This window comes from Convolutriloba macropyga, chromosome 14 (assembly GCF_964194025.1).
Source record: "Convolutriloba macropyga chromosome 14, txConMacr16.3, whole genome shotgun sequence".
Taxonomy (NCBI): domain Eukaryota; kingdom Metazoa; phylum Xenacoelomorpha; order Acoela; family Convolutidae; genus Convolutriloba; species Convolutriloba macropyga.
Window position 1 is genome coordinate 2,542,430 of NC_134481.1, and position 14,648 is coordinate 2,557,077.

The following is a 14,648-nucleotide window of genomic DNA, read 5'->3' on the forward strand; positions in this document are numbered from 1 at the left end:
TTCATCGTGCTATTGTAAAAAATTTTGTTGCGATTACCCGACGCCAAGTCTTCAACTCGAAATGCCACCAAGAGAGATTTTAGAGCTTGAAAATGTTTCCAAGCTGAGAAATGAAGCAATAAAAGAGTCTGCTGATTAATAGCCGCCCTCATATTCTTCGTGAAGCGGAAATTTCCGATATACCTTAGTTTACAGCCTTTTCAAAATTTTGCTTGAAATCTGTTTGAGATCTCTAGGCTAGTTTCACTTCCCTCATTCTGCTCAAATTAATTTTAAGCAGCAGTTGCTCATCTGGAATAATGTAGAATCAAAAGAGTCCGTATCGAAAAACGAATTGAAATCAAATAGAAGCGGGATTAACCCATAAAGCCGAATTTAGATGCCGCTATTCTGTTCTTACGTTTATAAGTCTTAGTAACTATTTCGAATGCTTATTCCTGTTGTACTAGCCATTATATGCTCTCTAGAAGAAACAGGAGTATGTCCAACTACAAAATGATATCAAAATAGCGTGCAATTCAAAAGAGCTTCTGGGATATTTTCCGTTTGCCCCAATCTATGCATTTTGGTTTACTATGTAATGGCATCTGCTCTATAACTGGGGGAGAATAACATTGTGAGGGGGCACAAACAGTGATGATCCCTTTTAATTGCTCTCGAACGAAGTTCGTAGCATATATTGCAAATGTGTTGGTCTTTACCCATAAAGAAAAATTTGTCTAAGCTACAGCCCCTCAATTAAATTGCCTCGCATGTCGTTCGAGAGCAATTCTGCCGACATTAGTCAATCTGACTCGGGGTTGTGAGAATCAATGGTGGCCATTTTTGGGCAATCCACCGGTTATGTTTGTTGTTTAGGGGCAGCAAAATTAAGTGGGCCAGATTCTTATTGTCAAAATAGTGGCATTTTTCATCATCAGTGGCATTTTTCATCATCACAATTCTTTCCGATTTTCTTCTTTTTCACAGCTAGGACTAAGCTATATTTGGGGTCATGTCCTCGGGGATTGGATGTGGAACAAAATAATTGCTGTCAGTTTCCGCCAACTTTTCCTGCTTTTTCGGCTTCCGGCCATGTCGAAATCCGGCCATTTCGGGTTCACCCACTCACAAGCTACATCTAGCGTCCCTAAGCCAAGGCTACTGATGCTCTCATAATATTTCACTTCTCAACTTTCAAAAATTTATTGATTTTAGTAAAACAACTACTCTAAAGCTTCAATGTCATTTTTGAGCCATAGGCTAGTGGAATAGAAGGGAATAGAAGCAAAAGGACGATAGCAAATGTCTCCCAAGTTTCCGTGCTTTTAAGTAATTTCCCACCAACCGTATTTTAGTCCCTTTATTACAAATATCTGCGAACCCAACTGTCGATGGGCCATTTTTGGAGCACAAAAAATGGAGGTCTTAGTATTTTTATAGAAGACGTTTTGCCTCCAATTTCTGGACGTTTTAACCTCCAATTCTTTGTATCTTCCTTGTATCTTACACCAAATCACTGCTCAAGGCTGGCATACCTCATTAAAGGAATTTAAAACTACGTAAAGTTGAACTTCTGATTTTTTTGTCACTTTTCCAGGAACATTTCAGAAGATTAGAAGTTCAATTTTTCCTTTGATGAAAAATTTCAGAGTAGTTTTTCCTATATCTAATTTAATTTCTGCTGTGCTCACGGTTTAAAAATGGAGCTTAAATGTTTCAGAAGTAAAAAAAATGAGAAAATACCTTTTAAATGTCTATCAACTTTAAAATATTTTTTCTAACAGTAAATGGTGAAATTTTTTAACCCGTATACTAGCCTAAAGTTTTTTTGTTTTTTGTTACTATAAAGAAGTAGTTTCTGAGGTAGAAATTTGCGCTTTCGCTGATAAAATTTTTACCTCAAATTGTATTGAATAACATATTTGCTCTAGGTGGGAGTAGTAATTACTCCAGCCAGCAAGGGTACATGGGAGGAGGAGGTAGCCAAGGAGGTCAACAGAGTTGGAACTCTTCTGGAATGGGGGGATACAATAGCAGTGGAGGTGGATACGGCTACAGTCATCAAGGATATGGCAATAGATCTTACATGTCAAGGTAGTAGATATGCATGATGTGTCGGCCATTCTGTTGTCAGTTTGAAGGGAACTGTAAATTAACAAGCATAATCGTTAGGTAAAAGAATTACATTTGAAAATATCAGATGACCAATCATAATGAATTATTAATAGCCACAAAGCGATAGCTGGTGCTGTTAATGGACTTCTCTTGGTTTTTACGGGTCTTTCTTGGTATTATTTTAACTGAAAGTACTATTCGTGAAGTTGGCGTTTTGGGCCTTGAAGTGAAAGCGAGTAAAATTGGTCTGTGAACTAAATTTTTTTTCGTGCGCTGCGTTCAGCGAATGACTTTTCGTATTTAATCGTTTTTAATTGCTCTTGAACGAAGTTCATAGCAATTATTGTAAACGTGTGTGTCTTTTATGCAAATTTTTCGCTGGACAATTTTGCGCTTTTCTTCTAGAACATTCTTTGACTTCTCAAGTGACTTTTTCACGCTTTCGTTCTTCATTTTTGAGTGATCTCTATTGCTCCGAATTAAAGTTTGTTGCTAATATAAATTCGGTTGCATAATAGAAGAGGTAAGTGATTCGTAGCGCAGTGGTCAGTGCGTGTGGTTGTGGATGATCGTGAGGTCAGTGGTGCGAATACCGTCGGGGAAATGTTTTTTTTTGCACCCATAAAAAAATTGATCTAGGCTACAGCCCCTGAAATAAATTGCATCGTCTGTCGTTCAAGAGCAATTCTTCCGACATTTGTCGGTATATGTTTATATAACTGCTTTTAGCCGTTTTCTTGTGTCCATTTGGCCGTATTTTTCCTTGTAATTTGGTTTTTGCATGAATAATTTATAGTCGATGCTGTATTATCTCTTAACCATCTGAAAATGATACGACAGTGTTTATGAGCCAAATAATGCGTTTCAAGTGCAAAATAGGCCTATATTTTTAGTTAATTTTGGATTTTTGAGCAGACATTTTAAAATTGGTTTATATATGTAACTTCACTTTAACCATTTTTGCATGGAACGCCTCTTTTTAACGTGAGGTGTACTTGTTTTCTAATTACACTAACTAATTCAATTTTGGCGGTTTTTGGTCCAATTTTTCTGTTTTGGGTTTGTATTTTGATTTTCTTTTTTAGAAAGTCTGTAAGCCGCCAGAGATTTAAATTTCCTGTTATTAAAATTTTAATGAATTTTTGGTGTTTTTTTTTAAATTCGGTGAAAATTTGATTTTAATTTTTCTCGAACGAATTCAGCAACTGAACTCAATTGGAGGCAGTCCGCTACTAAACGTTAAATGAAAATTGCGCTGAAATTGGTGTAGTTTTTTTGGTGGTTTACATTAGCCTCTAATGCCGTCATTTTAAATCCCCATTAGTGAATTTAGTTACTCTCGCTGTCTCCTCCACTGAGGCAGCTGTAATATATTCGAGCTCGTACTAGTTTTTCGAGAGCGATTTAACCGACGTTAGTCGGTTATGTTTCATAATTGCAATTTTAACAAAATCTTGACAATTTTTTTGCCGAATATTTTAATGTTTCGACTCTTTGATTTGTTTTCACTTTTTTCTTTTTTATACGGAGCATTGCTGCGTAATATTTCTCAGCCCCAAATGCTAATTAAGCATAATTTTTTTGTTTCTCTACTTTTCTCAATTTGATTACTTTCAAATTTGCGAAGTCTTTTCATACAATGTGTAAATATTTTCTACCTTGTAGAATTTACCTGGGTGCTATGGTTTTGTTCGCTATGCTGTTATTTCAGTTTCATGGTTTTTTCAATTCATTTCAATTCATTATTCTATGTATCAATTGATTGATCATTCATTACTGAGATTTAGCTGAAATTTGTTAACGAAGTTTTGTCTAATTTTATTGTCTGTAATTATACTTGGGGCTCGGTTTTTGTTAGAAACGTTTTCCTGCTTTTGAATATTATTGCGTCTTTTGCCTTTTTATGATTAGTTTAAATTATGAAGTGATTTGAATCAATTTTTGTCTATGAATTCTTCAACCAGAGAGGCGTGTTTCTTCTTTTTGTTTTGCCGTATGTCCTAATTCAGTTTACCTTCTAAGAATTTTATCTGCCTTTTGTTTTCACAATGTACCTTTCGGTTGCGGAGTTAATTGCGGTGATCCAAGTAGGTAAGACATGATCATTATTTGTTTGTTCCATCAAAAATTTTGGCCGGGTCACTTTTGAGTTCATCTGTTTTTTTTCCATTCTGGAAGTTTTTCAATATTACCAGATATTTTGGGGTCTGAAGCTTCTTCTCTAGTTTTTTTTCTGGTGTCAAGTTTTAAATATGTTTGTCTTCTTATTCTGAAGTTCTTGGAACGATCATAATATATATCATTCACAAAGCTTGTAACGTCTTTTAAAACCAAAAATTATCAACTGGCTACATTAAATAGGTCCATTTACTCTCCATTAGAAAGCCAATGGGGCCTGCCGTTAATGAGACTAAACGCCAAGGCAACATTATTTATGTTTTGAAAGCTCTTTGTGCAAGTCATAAAAGCATTACTTATCAAACAAATTCTGACAAAAATTTTGAATTGTGACTCGAAACTTTGACGCCAAACTATGTGATAGAGTAACAAAAATAAGAGAAAATACACTCACGAATGTACTACTATATTTGAAACTAGTCTTAATCAAAAAAGTTCACTTCCTTTAACTACTGGGTTTTTCGCTCCCTTTACTACTTCTGAAGTGATTAAAATCACTGGTCTAAATGTGGCTTCGCATTGACATCAAAGAGTCAGAGTTGAGCAAACAGATCTTTAGGCATTCCTCCAATCCTTTGGTATGTAAAAAAATCTTCCACTCCAAAAGATAAAATATGTTCTCATCCGATATCACTCTTTGCTATAGATCGCAAAGCAGCGGAGACCAAGACCACATGCAACACTTCAATGCCAACGGAAGCCACCAGTCCACTTACTACGGCGGGGGAGGGTACTCGAACTCAGGTGGATATCATCAGAACCAGGCTTATAGTTACAACAACTCCCAGTCGTCTCTGGGTTCTTTCGCGCAGAAGCATGGATTGGATGTGAAGTATTCTGTGAAGAATGTTGAGTATTCGTCGCCATCACAGAATCCGAGCAGTGTTGGATATTATGGTTCTGGAGGATACGAGAGTTCAGGTGGATATTTTTTTGATTTAATAAATTATAAGAAAAATTGACGAGTGGCTTTACCATATAGAGAAATGCAGTGTTTAATGAAAATTAATCTGGGTTTCAGTAAGATATGATGTTAACGAGTTTTCTATATAATATCTTTTCTTCTGATTTCGATGGAACAGTATGAATCGTAATTCAATTTTAATTGAATCAACTATATCCTCGATTATCAAAGTGGTTTCATTGAGCAACTGTCCAGTTGTGACTTCATGTAATTATTTGGTAACACATACTGTTGTAAAATGGTTGGCATAATTTCGACTTGTCACTAATCGCAGCCCTTGTTCCCACACAAACCAAAAAAAATGCCGGGTGACTCCAGAAATCCGGGTGACTCCTGAAAATCTGAGTGACAAAAAAGAACAGAATAGATTCCGATCACTGTGTTTTCTTTCAAAAAGAATAATCAATTGCTCCCCCCCCCCAAAAAAGCGCGTGTCGTTGTCCCCTTTTGCCAATAGAGCGTGTCGTTGCCCCCCCCCCCCCCCCCCCCCCATAATCAGTCAATTTCTGGCACAATTAATTAACAAAAACATGAAAAATGCAACAAACTAGAAAGAAATGAGGAAAAATCGCCAATACAACTTTCAAAATTAATTTCCAATTACGGTTACTAGCCTACCCAATCAATGAAAATCAGAATTTTTCTAAAAGTTTCTAGTAATTTATCGAAATGGAAAATTAAACTAATTTAACGAAACTGGGTGAAAATTGGGGCAAATTAAACAAAAATTGATTGAAAAAATTTTTGAAAAAAGGCATGCGTTTTTCATAATGCATATCAAGCAGTAAAACGGTTTAAAAACAACTGCTCAAAATTGAAAAATAAAATTTCACTTTTTTTGTTGAAAGATCAGCGTGACGTTTAAATAACATTAATCATTTTGCTGCCTGTGAACAAAAAGTTTGTATGCTAAGCAAAAATGCTCACTGTTCTTGCACCGTTAAGATGGTTTGAAAAAATTTACAACAATGTTATTTGTTGCATTGTTAGGGATAAAGGAGGCTTGCTGATTGGTTTTATCATAGTCTTTTAGTTAAAAAAGTTATATTAGTTTTCGCTTTTTTCATCTCACTTTGTTTAAATATGCCGGAAGTAGAGACCTAACATCTGCTGTACCCATCTTTGTAAACTCCTCAAAAAGGCTAGTTTTAATTTCACTGCCTATAGGAGTCTTCTGGAATTAAAATTTTGCAGGTTTTTTGATAAATTAACTCAATTATGCAAAGTATATCAATTATTAATAGCCGCCTCATCTTCTCAGCCGGCTATTATAGCGCTCCTATTTTTTTTTTGTTTACTTCGTCGAATAAAAAAATTTTTCGCTTTACCTCATTTTGCCGCTTTTTCAACATTTTGCGTGATATCTTTTTGACCTCTCTAGACTAGTTTCCCTCTTCTCTCATTCTTCTAAAAGTGATTTTGAACATCAGTTGCGCAGCAAAGCAATTCAAAATGAACAGAGTCAGTATAAAAAATTGAAGTCAGAAGTAGAAACGGGATAAACCCATAAAGCCCAATTTTAGATGCCCGCTATTTGAACGTCGTTCCTATAAGTCTTAGTTACCATCTCTAATGCTTATTGGTATTGATAGTAGCCACTGTAGCCTCTCTCTAAGAAACAGAAGTACGTTATCTTCAACTACGAAATGCCATCAAAATAAATCGGACTTAAAACATGTTTTTGTACAAAAATCTTTTTTTTTCAATATCTATTCTTTCAATCCCAATCATGCTTATTGGAATCAACGGCGGCTATTTTCCGGCAATCTGCCGGGTATGTTTTTTGGTTTAATGAAATATTTCATGAGCTAATAGCAAAAATTTTCTGATATTTAATCTAGTTTGCAAACATACGGAATAATAAATTGTTTTTGTTGGGCGCGCAGCAAATCAAGTCTGTTTGGACTCATCTTAGATTCTTACAATCAATAATTGTTCGCATTTTATTGGTGCGCGGTCTTTTTCATATTTTCGCATTTGTTTTTTATGTTGATTACTGACAGAAACTATTTCAAATCAGGGCCCAATTATTGGCAGATCTCATTCACTACAACTTGAGGCCAAAAAATATTATGGGTTCAGGGAAAAGCTCGTATACTTTTATGGCTTTGAATGTGTTTTCGTAAACGTTAATTGATTTTTGTTTTGCCTTCATTTGTGTCATTTTTGCAGCCTCATTACTTTGTCTTATTAGGCAAAAATCCATTTGGGTTTTTAAGAGCTATAGGTGAACATGTACATTGTTTTCAGTTGTTTTCTAATGGCTCTTTTGGCTTTGAATATATTTGCTTTCAAAAAATTGTCAGTTACGTTTTGATGTTGGCTAAATGTTCTTAATTCTGTCCACATGTGGCTTAGTGTCAATACATACCGGGCAAAATTTTTTCCAAGTGAAGTGAAAAACACTTTTTATAGTGGTTTTATATTTAAACCAATCGTTTCTGGGCTTTCTAACTACGAAATTTTAGAAAAGTTTTGTGCTTTTTGCATATTTGTTTTTTTGAGGTTGTTATTTGTTCTCTTTTCAAATTATCGCAACAATAATACCTCATTAGCGATAGAGATAGAGCCTATCATCCTTTTGTTTCTCCAAACAATATATTTGGAGTTGATTTTTTGAGTGATGTTTACAGAGCTTAAAAATGTGTTTTCATAAGAGTTTTGAGGTTTCGATACTGTTCGAAATTTGTTCTTTTAGATGTCTTTTTCATAAAGACCCTTTAGAAAGAAGACCCATTCAAAATCGAAAGGTACCCAAGCAAAAGTTTCATACTCTTTCAGTCAATATAAAATTTTTATTGTTTCGGAATGTCTTATTGTTTTAATGGCTTCAACACTACGGTCCTGTCCTTATGTTGTTTTTTGTGGGCTTATAACTCAGTCTCATTAATAACAAGCACACTTGCTTCCTGAGCGCCTGCAAATTAATCTGCTTTTGTTTTAATTTGAAAGATTATGCTTTGGTTGATTTTTGAAAATATTTGTTTTAAAAAAATCTGGAATTTTCAGATTTGTCACTTTTTCTTATTTTATCATTTTTGTAGCTAGGTCTCTGTATTGACAGGTCGTATCCTTTTTTTCATCATCCAGTCCTTTTATTAGTTATAGGTTCAACTAATGGTTTCTGGGCTTCGGTACCGCGCATTTTCATAAGAAAAGTGCAATTTCTGGGTATTTGCCAATTTCTGGGTTTTGTTTCCTTGCCACATTATTAAACTATTGCAGTGGCCGATTTGGCGTTGACAAAATACGCAATTGTAGATATTTAATGTTCTTCATGAAGAGAATATGGTTTTAACGGTTGCGACAACGCTCTCTTGTTAATTTTATTTGGTTGTCGTTTTTGCCGTTCTTTTTGTAGTCGTCTGTCATATTATGAATAATGACAGGTCTTAATTGCTTCCAGTTTTTTTTTCAAGTATAGACATCGATTTTTGGTCGCAATTAATGTTTGCTATTATTATTTCTATGTTTGTATTGTCTATTACTCTCATTAATGGCAAGTCTCATCGGCCCTCTAAATCTGCATTATTTTTTGTCACTTAAACGAGATGTGATTTTTTTGAAGTGTTCCATCTCTTCTTTTTTTTGTAGACAATTAAATAAAATCGTGGATGAGCGGGGTCGGAGCATTGTGCGAACGCACATTACCGAGCATCCTTGTTGTATTCTATGGACTAGAATAGTTACAAGTATCTCGATTATTGTCATATTTCGCAACAGAAACGCGGTTTTGTAACAGCAAAATTGTATTCAATTGGTAGCAAAAAATTCTTTGAGAAATCGAGAAAGAGGCATCTTTTCAATTCCAAATGATATGAAACAAAACAAATTCCCTAAAGACGCAAAACAGTTGGAAAACCTCCTTGATTAGCTTGAAACTCAATTAATAAAGTCTAATCGAATCTCGTCACCGAAAAATAGTTAAAACAGAAAAATTTGTTCAATGATCATATGACTACAAAATTTTTCACGCGTTTTTGCTTCAGATTCACATCTAACAAATTGATTTAAAAAGACACTCCAATACTCCAAAAAAACAAGGCAATCAAGCACTATAGCATCCAATTTGAGATTGAAAGAAAAATGGCAGTTTATTTGCATGTTCGCAACTCAATGCTAAAGTGCGAGTCACAAGGGAACATTGAGAACGACGTTAATCCGCATTGATTTAGATAACTTGACTTACGAAATGAAGACTTGCTTCGATACATTACCTGATACACCGTATGGCGACATATTATATGTAATAAGATGGGATTAAATGGTGTTAATGTTAAGGTCGATACAACAGCAATTACTACAGTTACGGTGGAGGAGGTAGAAATGGTGGACAAGGTGGAGGCTACCATAATAGGAACAACAGTGGCGGAGGAGCTGGAGTTTCAGGGAACGGGGGAGGATCCTATTACGGGACCAGAGGACAACACCATCAGTCCAATTACTCGTCAGGTTAGTCGAAGACAAAATTTAGAGTTGCTAGTATTTAAGTATATTAAAAATCAGCAGTACATCTTAATGAAGTTTTGATTTGATTTGAGGTGATCTTAATTTTCATGAGCAGCAAAAGAAACTTCCTTTTTACTTGATATCATTTCTTTGCGGCTCCGAAGTTTTCGATTTTGCGGTTTTTTTAAGCATGACCAAGAAGATTGCAAAAAAACATAGAGAAGACATAGAGAAGTCAGCTCTCGGAATTCACAATTACTAAGTTTTGCCCTGTTTGGTTCTTGTCATTGGAATTTTCGAAAGCTTTTAACAGCATGAGGAGAATGTGTTTTTTGCAATGTCTTTGCTCTACATTTTTTAAAAACTTCAATAATGAAAATTAAAAAAAAACCTCTTCCTGATCTTGTACAACGCACTTCGGGTTCGGATGGTCTAGTTTCGGCTCGGAAAAGCAAATCAGAGAAGTCCGTTATGTCTTGATTGAAGATGGGCCAGAAAGAGGCCTGATTCTTAGAAATGACAAGTTTGAGCTGTGGTCTAGAATAGAAATGCCCACCACGCGGTCAAAAAGTGAAACAGAATGACCACCCCTTCACCAGAAGTGAAATTTGAATCGCAGTTTTGAAAAATTGGTTGCTGGTATTGCCACTTCCAAGTTGTTGCAGCGTCCTTAAACGTATTCAAACTATCTCATTTGTACTGGTACGTTTGGGATATTGAAATGATTCGGAATGTGCATTGATTAATTGCTCTCAAACGAAGTTTGTAGCAATTATAATAGTCATGTCGGTCTTTTTTATGCGATTGTTTGCTTGACCGCTTTCGACTTTTCGTCCTGAAAAAGGCTTGATTCTTAGAAATGACAAGTTTGAGCTGTGGTCTAGAATAGAAATGCCCACCACGCGGTCAAAAATTGAAACGGAATGACCACCCCTTCTCCAGAATCGAAATTTGAATCGCAGTTTTGAAATATTGGTTGCTGCTATTGCCACTTCCAAGTTGTTGCAGCGTCCTTAAACGTATTCAAACTATCTCATTTGTACTGGTACGTTTGGGATATTGAAATGATTCGGAATGTGCATTGATTAATTGCTCTCAAACGAAGTTTGTAGCAATTATAATAGTCATGTCGGTCTTTTTTATGCGATTGTTTGCTTGACCGCTTTCGACTTTTTGTCCTGAAAAAGGCTTGATTCTTAGAAATGACAAGTTTGAGCTGTGGTCTAGAATAGAAATGCCCACCACGCGGTCAAAAATTGAAACGGAATGACCACCCCTTCTCCAGAATCGAAATTTGAATCGCAGTTTTGAAATATTGGTTGCTGCTATTGCCACTTCCAAGTTGTTGCAGCGTCCTTAAGAAACGTATTCCAAATATCTCATTTGTACTCGAAAGTTTGGGCTATTTAAATGATTCTGTGTTTGCATTGGTTAATTGCTCTCAAACAAAGTTTAGCAATTATAATTGTCCTGTCGGTCTTTTTTATGCAATTTTTTGCTTGACCGCTTTTGACTTTTCGTCCATGGAAACGGGATAAAAAGGTAGCGCCCCGCGGGCATTAAGTGCTCTTAGACGCGGGTAATTAGTGCTCTGTTTCAGCTCAAACTGTTTCGGTAACTTATACTTATGTTTTACTTAGGGCAGTTCTTAGAGGTTGAAGACCCCTCCACTGTTGACCCCACCGCTATAGCCCCCACCACCCCCCCCCCCCCCTGTGTTGTCACCCTCTACCCCACTATTGCGCCCCCGGTGCACCCCCATCTTGTGTCTAGCTACTGACGAACAACCGCTCGCTAAGAAAGCAAATTTATACTATTTTGCACAATTTATACGATTTTTCCCCAGTATTGCCCCCATCAGCCCTCGGTGCGTCCCCCGTTTCTAGCTGCTGACGAACAACTCGCTGAAAACGCAAATTTATGCTATTTTGAAATTTTTTTCAAGCTTTTTGAAAATTTTAGTCGGTTATGTTTATTCTGTGTAATTGCTCGGATGAGCCAAAACTGGTTTATTGGTTGCACACTAACAAACCGACAAGCGAGTTCGCCGTTGTAAACAGTTTGTTTAATTGCTGCCGAACGAAGTTTGAAGTGATTATCGTAAACGTCTTTCTGAAGCAATATTTTTGCTGGACCAATTTTGTCTCATGTCGAGTGACCCTTATTCAGGGTTACCCTTATTCAGGGTTACCCTTATTCAGTGTTTTCTACATTCAGGGGCCAGAAAACATCTTAAGGGGTTTGATAATGTTTTGCAAGATTTTAACATCACGAATTTTAACATTTTTTTTGTCAACTTTTGCCATTTTTTCCTTATTTTTACATAGTCTTTTATTCAGGTTTTTTTGAGCCTCAAGTTTTTTTTTGGCCATGGATAATTTTTTAGCTTTTTTAATATCACAAGTTTTAGCAATTATTTTTTTATTAAACTTGCAATTTTTTGAATTTTTTTGACATTTTTTGTCATTTTGAGGTTTCAAGCATCAACGTTTACGGAACTTCTTTAGGGGTTTGATAATATGTTACTTCATAGTTTATGGATGTAATTTTTAAAAATTGTTTGCAACCTTATGCTTTTATCTTTTTCCCGCACCAGGGGGACTGGGACCTCCTAGGTTTGATAATAAACTGCTGCATAGTTTCTAGAGTTAATGGGATGGTGATCAATATTTTTTATGACTCCAGTTTTAGTAATTTTTGGATAAAATTCAAGAAAATTCAAATTTTTGGCAATTTTTTATCATGTTCCAAGTGTATGAATCTTTGAGCCAGTGAAACTATTTCAGGCTTGAAACATGGATACTGGATAGCCTCTTGAGACAATGAAATGGTTCTTAAGTTTTAGTATCTTGAATTTTAGCAAGATTTTTTAAAATTTGCAATTGTTTCCAAAATTTTTTGTTCTGTCCTTTTCTGAGTTTAACGACCATTACTGGCCAACGAAACAAGTCTCGGAGATGGGTTACTTGACAGAACTTTTGAGACAGAAAATGGTTTTGAAGTTTTTTACTGCAAAGCTGAAAACGTTTTTGCCTTTTTGTTTTTTTATGGTTTAATTTTTAACAAGGCCAGAAAACTAGAAAGTTGCAGTGTCGAATCCCATCATGGAAAAAATTCCTATCTCTTTTTCTCTGTGTCGGTTAGGGTTTCTTTCCTTCTCTTTCTCGTTCCTTCTCTTTCTCGCTCTCTTCTCTTTCTCTTTCCTCTCTCTCTCTCTCTCTCTCTCTCTCTCTAACTCTCTCTTTTTTTTGACAACGCACTTCAGCTGCTGATATGTGCCGTAATGTCATCATCTTTGATACTCATTAATAAAGAGTTAGAGTGGAAATGTTTTCAGCATGCATGACTTAACAGGCATTTTTTAGGAAATCATTGTTAATTGCTCTCAAATTGTAGCAAATATATTAATCCTGTTTGTCTTTATGCAATTTTTCGGTGGGCCGATTTTTGATCTGCCCATTTGACTTTCGTCTTCAGAAACGGGATAAAGAGGTAGCGCCCAGTTTGCTTTTAATTCTCTTAGAGCCATTCAGCCCACTGGTCTTGAAGTATTCAACTAACAGAAACTGTTTAGGAGACTCATACTTATGGTGTTGGTTCTTAGAAATTGATCCCACACCCTACTCGCCCACCGCCCCCAGATCAGTCCCCCAATCCGCTTTTGCACCCCCGCTGCGGTGCACCCACTCTGCGCTCACCTTACGCTCCTTCAATTAATCTAAAGCTGGCCTCACTAAACCGTGGCTAGCTACTGACCAAGCCAACCACTGGCCGGTCGTTTGAGATCAATTCGCCCCACGTTAGTCGGTTATGTTCATTCTGTGTAATTGCTCGGATGAGCCAAAACTGGTTTATTGGTTGCACACTAACAAACCGACAAGCGAGTTCGCCGTTGTAATCAGTTTGTTTAATTGCTGTCGAACGAAGTTTGAAGTGATTATCGTAAACGTCTTTCTGAAGCAATATTTTTGCTGGACCAATTTTGTCTCATGTCGAGTGACCTTTGTGCCCTTGACTTTTTGCATTTTGCGTGATCTAAGTTTCTCTTATTCAGATTTTTAAGTAGCCGAACTTAATTGGTCAAGAGAAAAGTACACAAAAATTGTTTTTATAGCTGCGAAGCTGTAAGCTGAGCGAAGCTATATTGCGGTGCTCTTGGTTTTTTACAATTCAAAGAATTTGATTTGTATTAGGGCGCTGTCTTTTTTACGACTCGATGAGGAGTATTGGAGAAGTCCTTTTTTTAATCAATTTTTTGGAGTGATTTTTGAAGCGAGAAATGAAATGCGTGAAAAAATTTGGAGTGATTTTGTTGCTGAACAAATTGAAGAGTGGAGCGAAAAGAGAGTGGTTTTTGTTCAGACCGCTGTTTTTGTGAGAAATTGATGTGTGAAAAAATTTTCTCTAATCGAGCGAAATTTTTTTGTTCACGTGCGGCATTTTAAAGCAGTTTTTTTTATTTATTTTGGTTAAGAGGTTTGGTTATGATTTGATTTCAATTTTCGGCTGGTTTCGGTAGTGTTTTGAAGGTTTCTGGAAAGTCATATGAATTTTATGATAATTCGGAGGTTTTTAATTTATTTTGCTGATTTTCGGGCTAATTTTTTTGACGATTATTTTGTTTTACTGGCTCAAATTGGTATTGAAAAAAACCCCTTCTACTTGAGCAATTTTATGATAAGAATTGGTTACCGTTTTTTGGGTAAGAATCATTTTTTTTGTTGAGAAATGTGACAAAAAAATGGCGAAAATTGGAACTATTTTTCTTAATTTTTTGCAGTTTTTCGTTTTTCTATTTTTAGCTAAGTTTCTTTGCCTATTATGACTTGCCTATTGTTTTGCGAGCATCTGGATACCCTATTGGCTCAAGGGAATTTTTCTTTGGATTTATATGTTTTTGAAATATTTAAAAATTTAGTAACTTTTTCCAGTTTTTCAGTGAAAGTTGTTTTTAAGAGCT

The 14,648-nt window shown here is 35.8% G+C and overlaps 1 protein-coding gene across 1 annotated transcript in view; it reads left to right on the plus strand.

Annotated features, from left to right (window-relative positions):
• LOC142353026 (uncharacterized) overlaps positions 1-14,648 on the plus strand; it is a 77,488-nt gene that overhangs the window by 28,296 nt on the left and 34,544 nt on the right. The window contains 3 exon segments of the mRNA XM_075405216.1: positions 1,914-2,076; positions 4,922-5,196; positions 9,521-9,691. Coding sequence (XP_075261331.1) covers positions 1,914-2,076; positions 4,922-5,196; positions 9,521-9,691 — 609 coding nt within the window.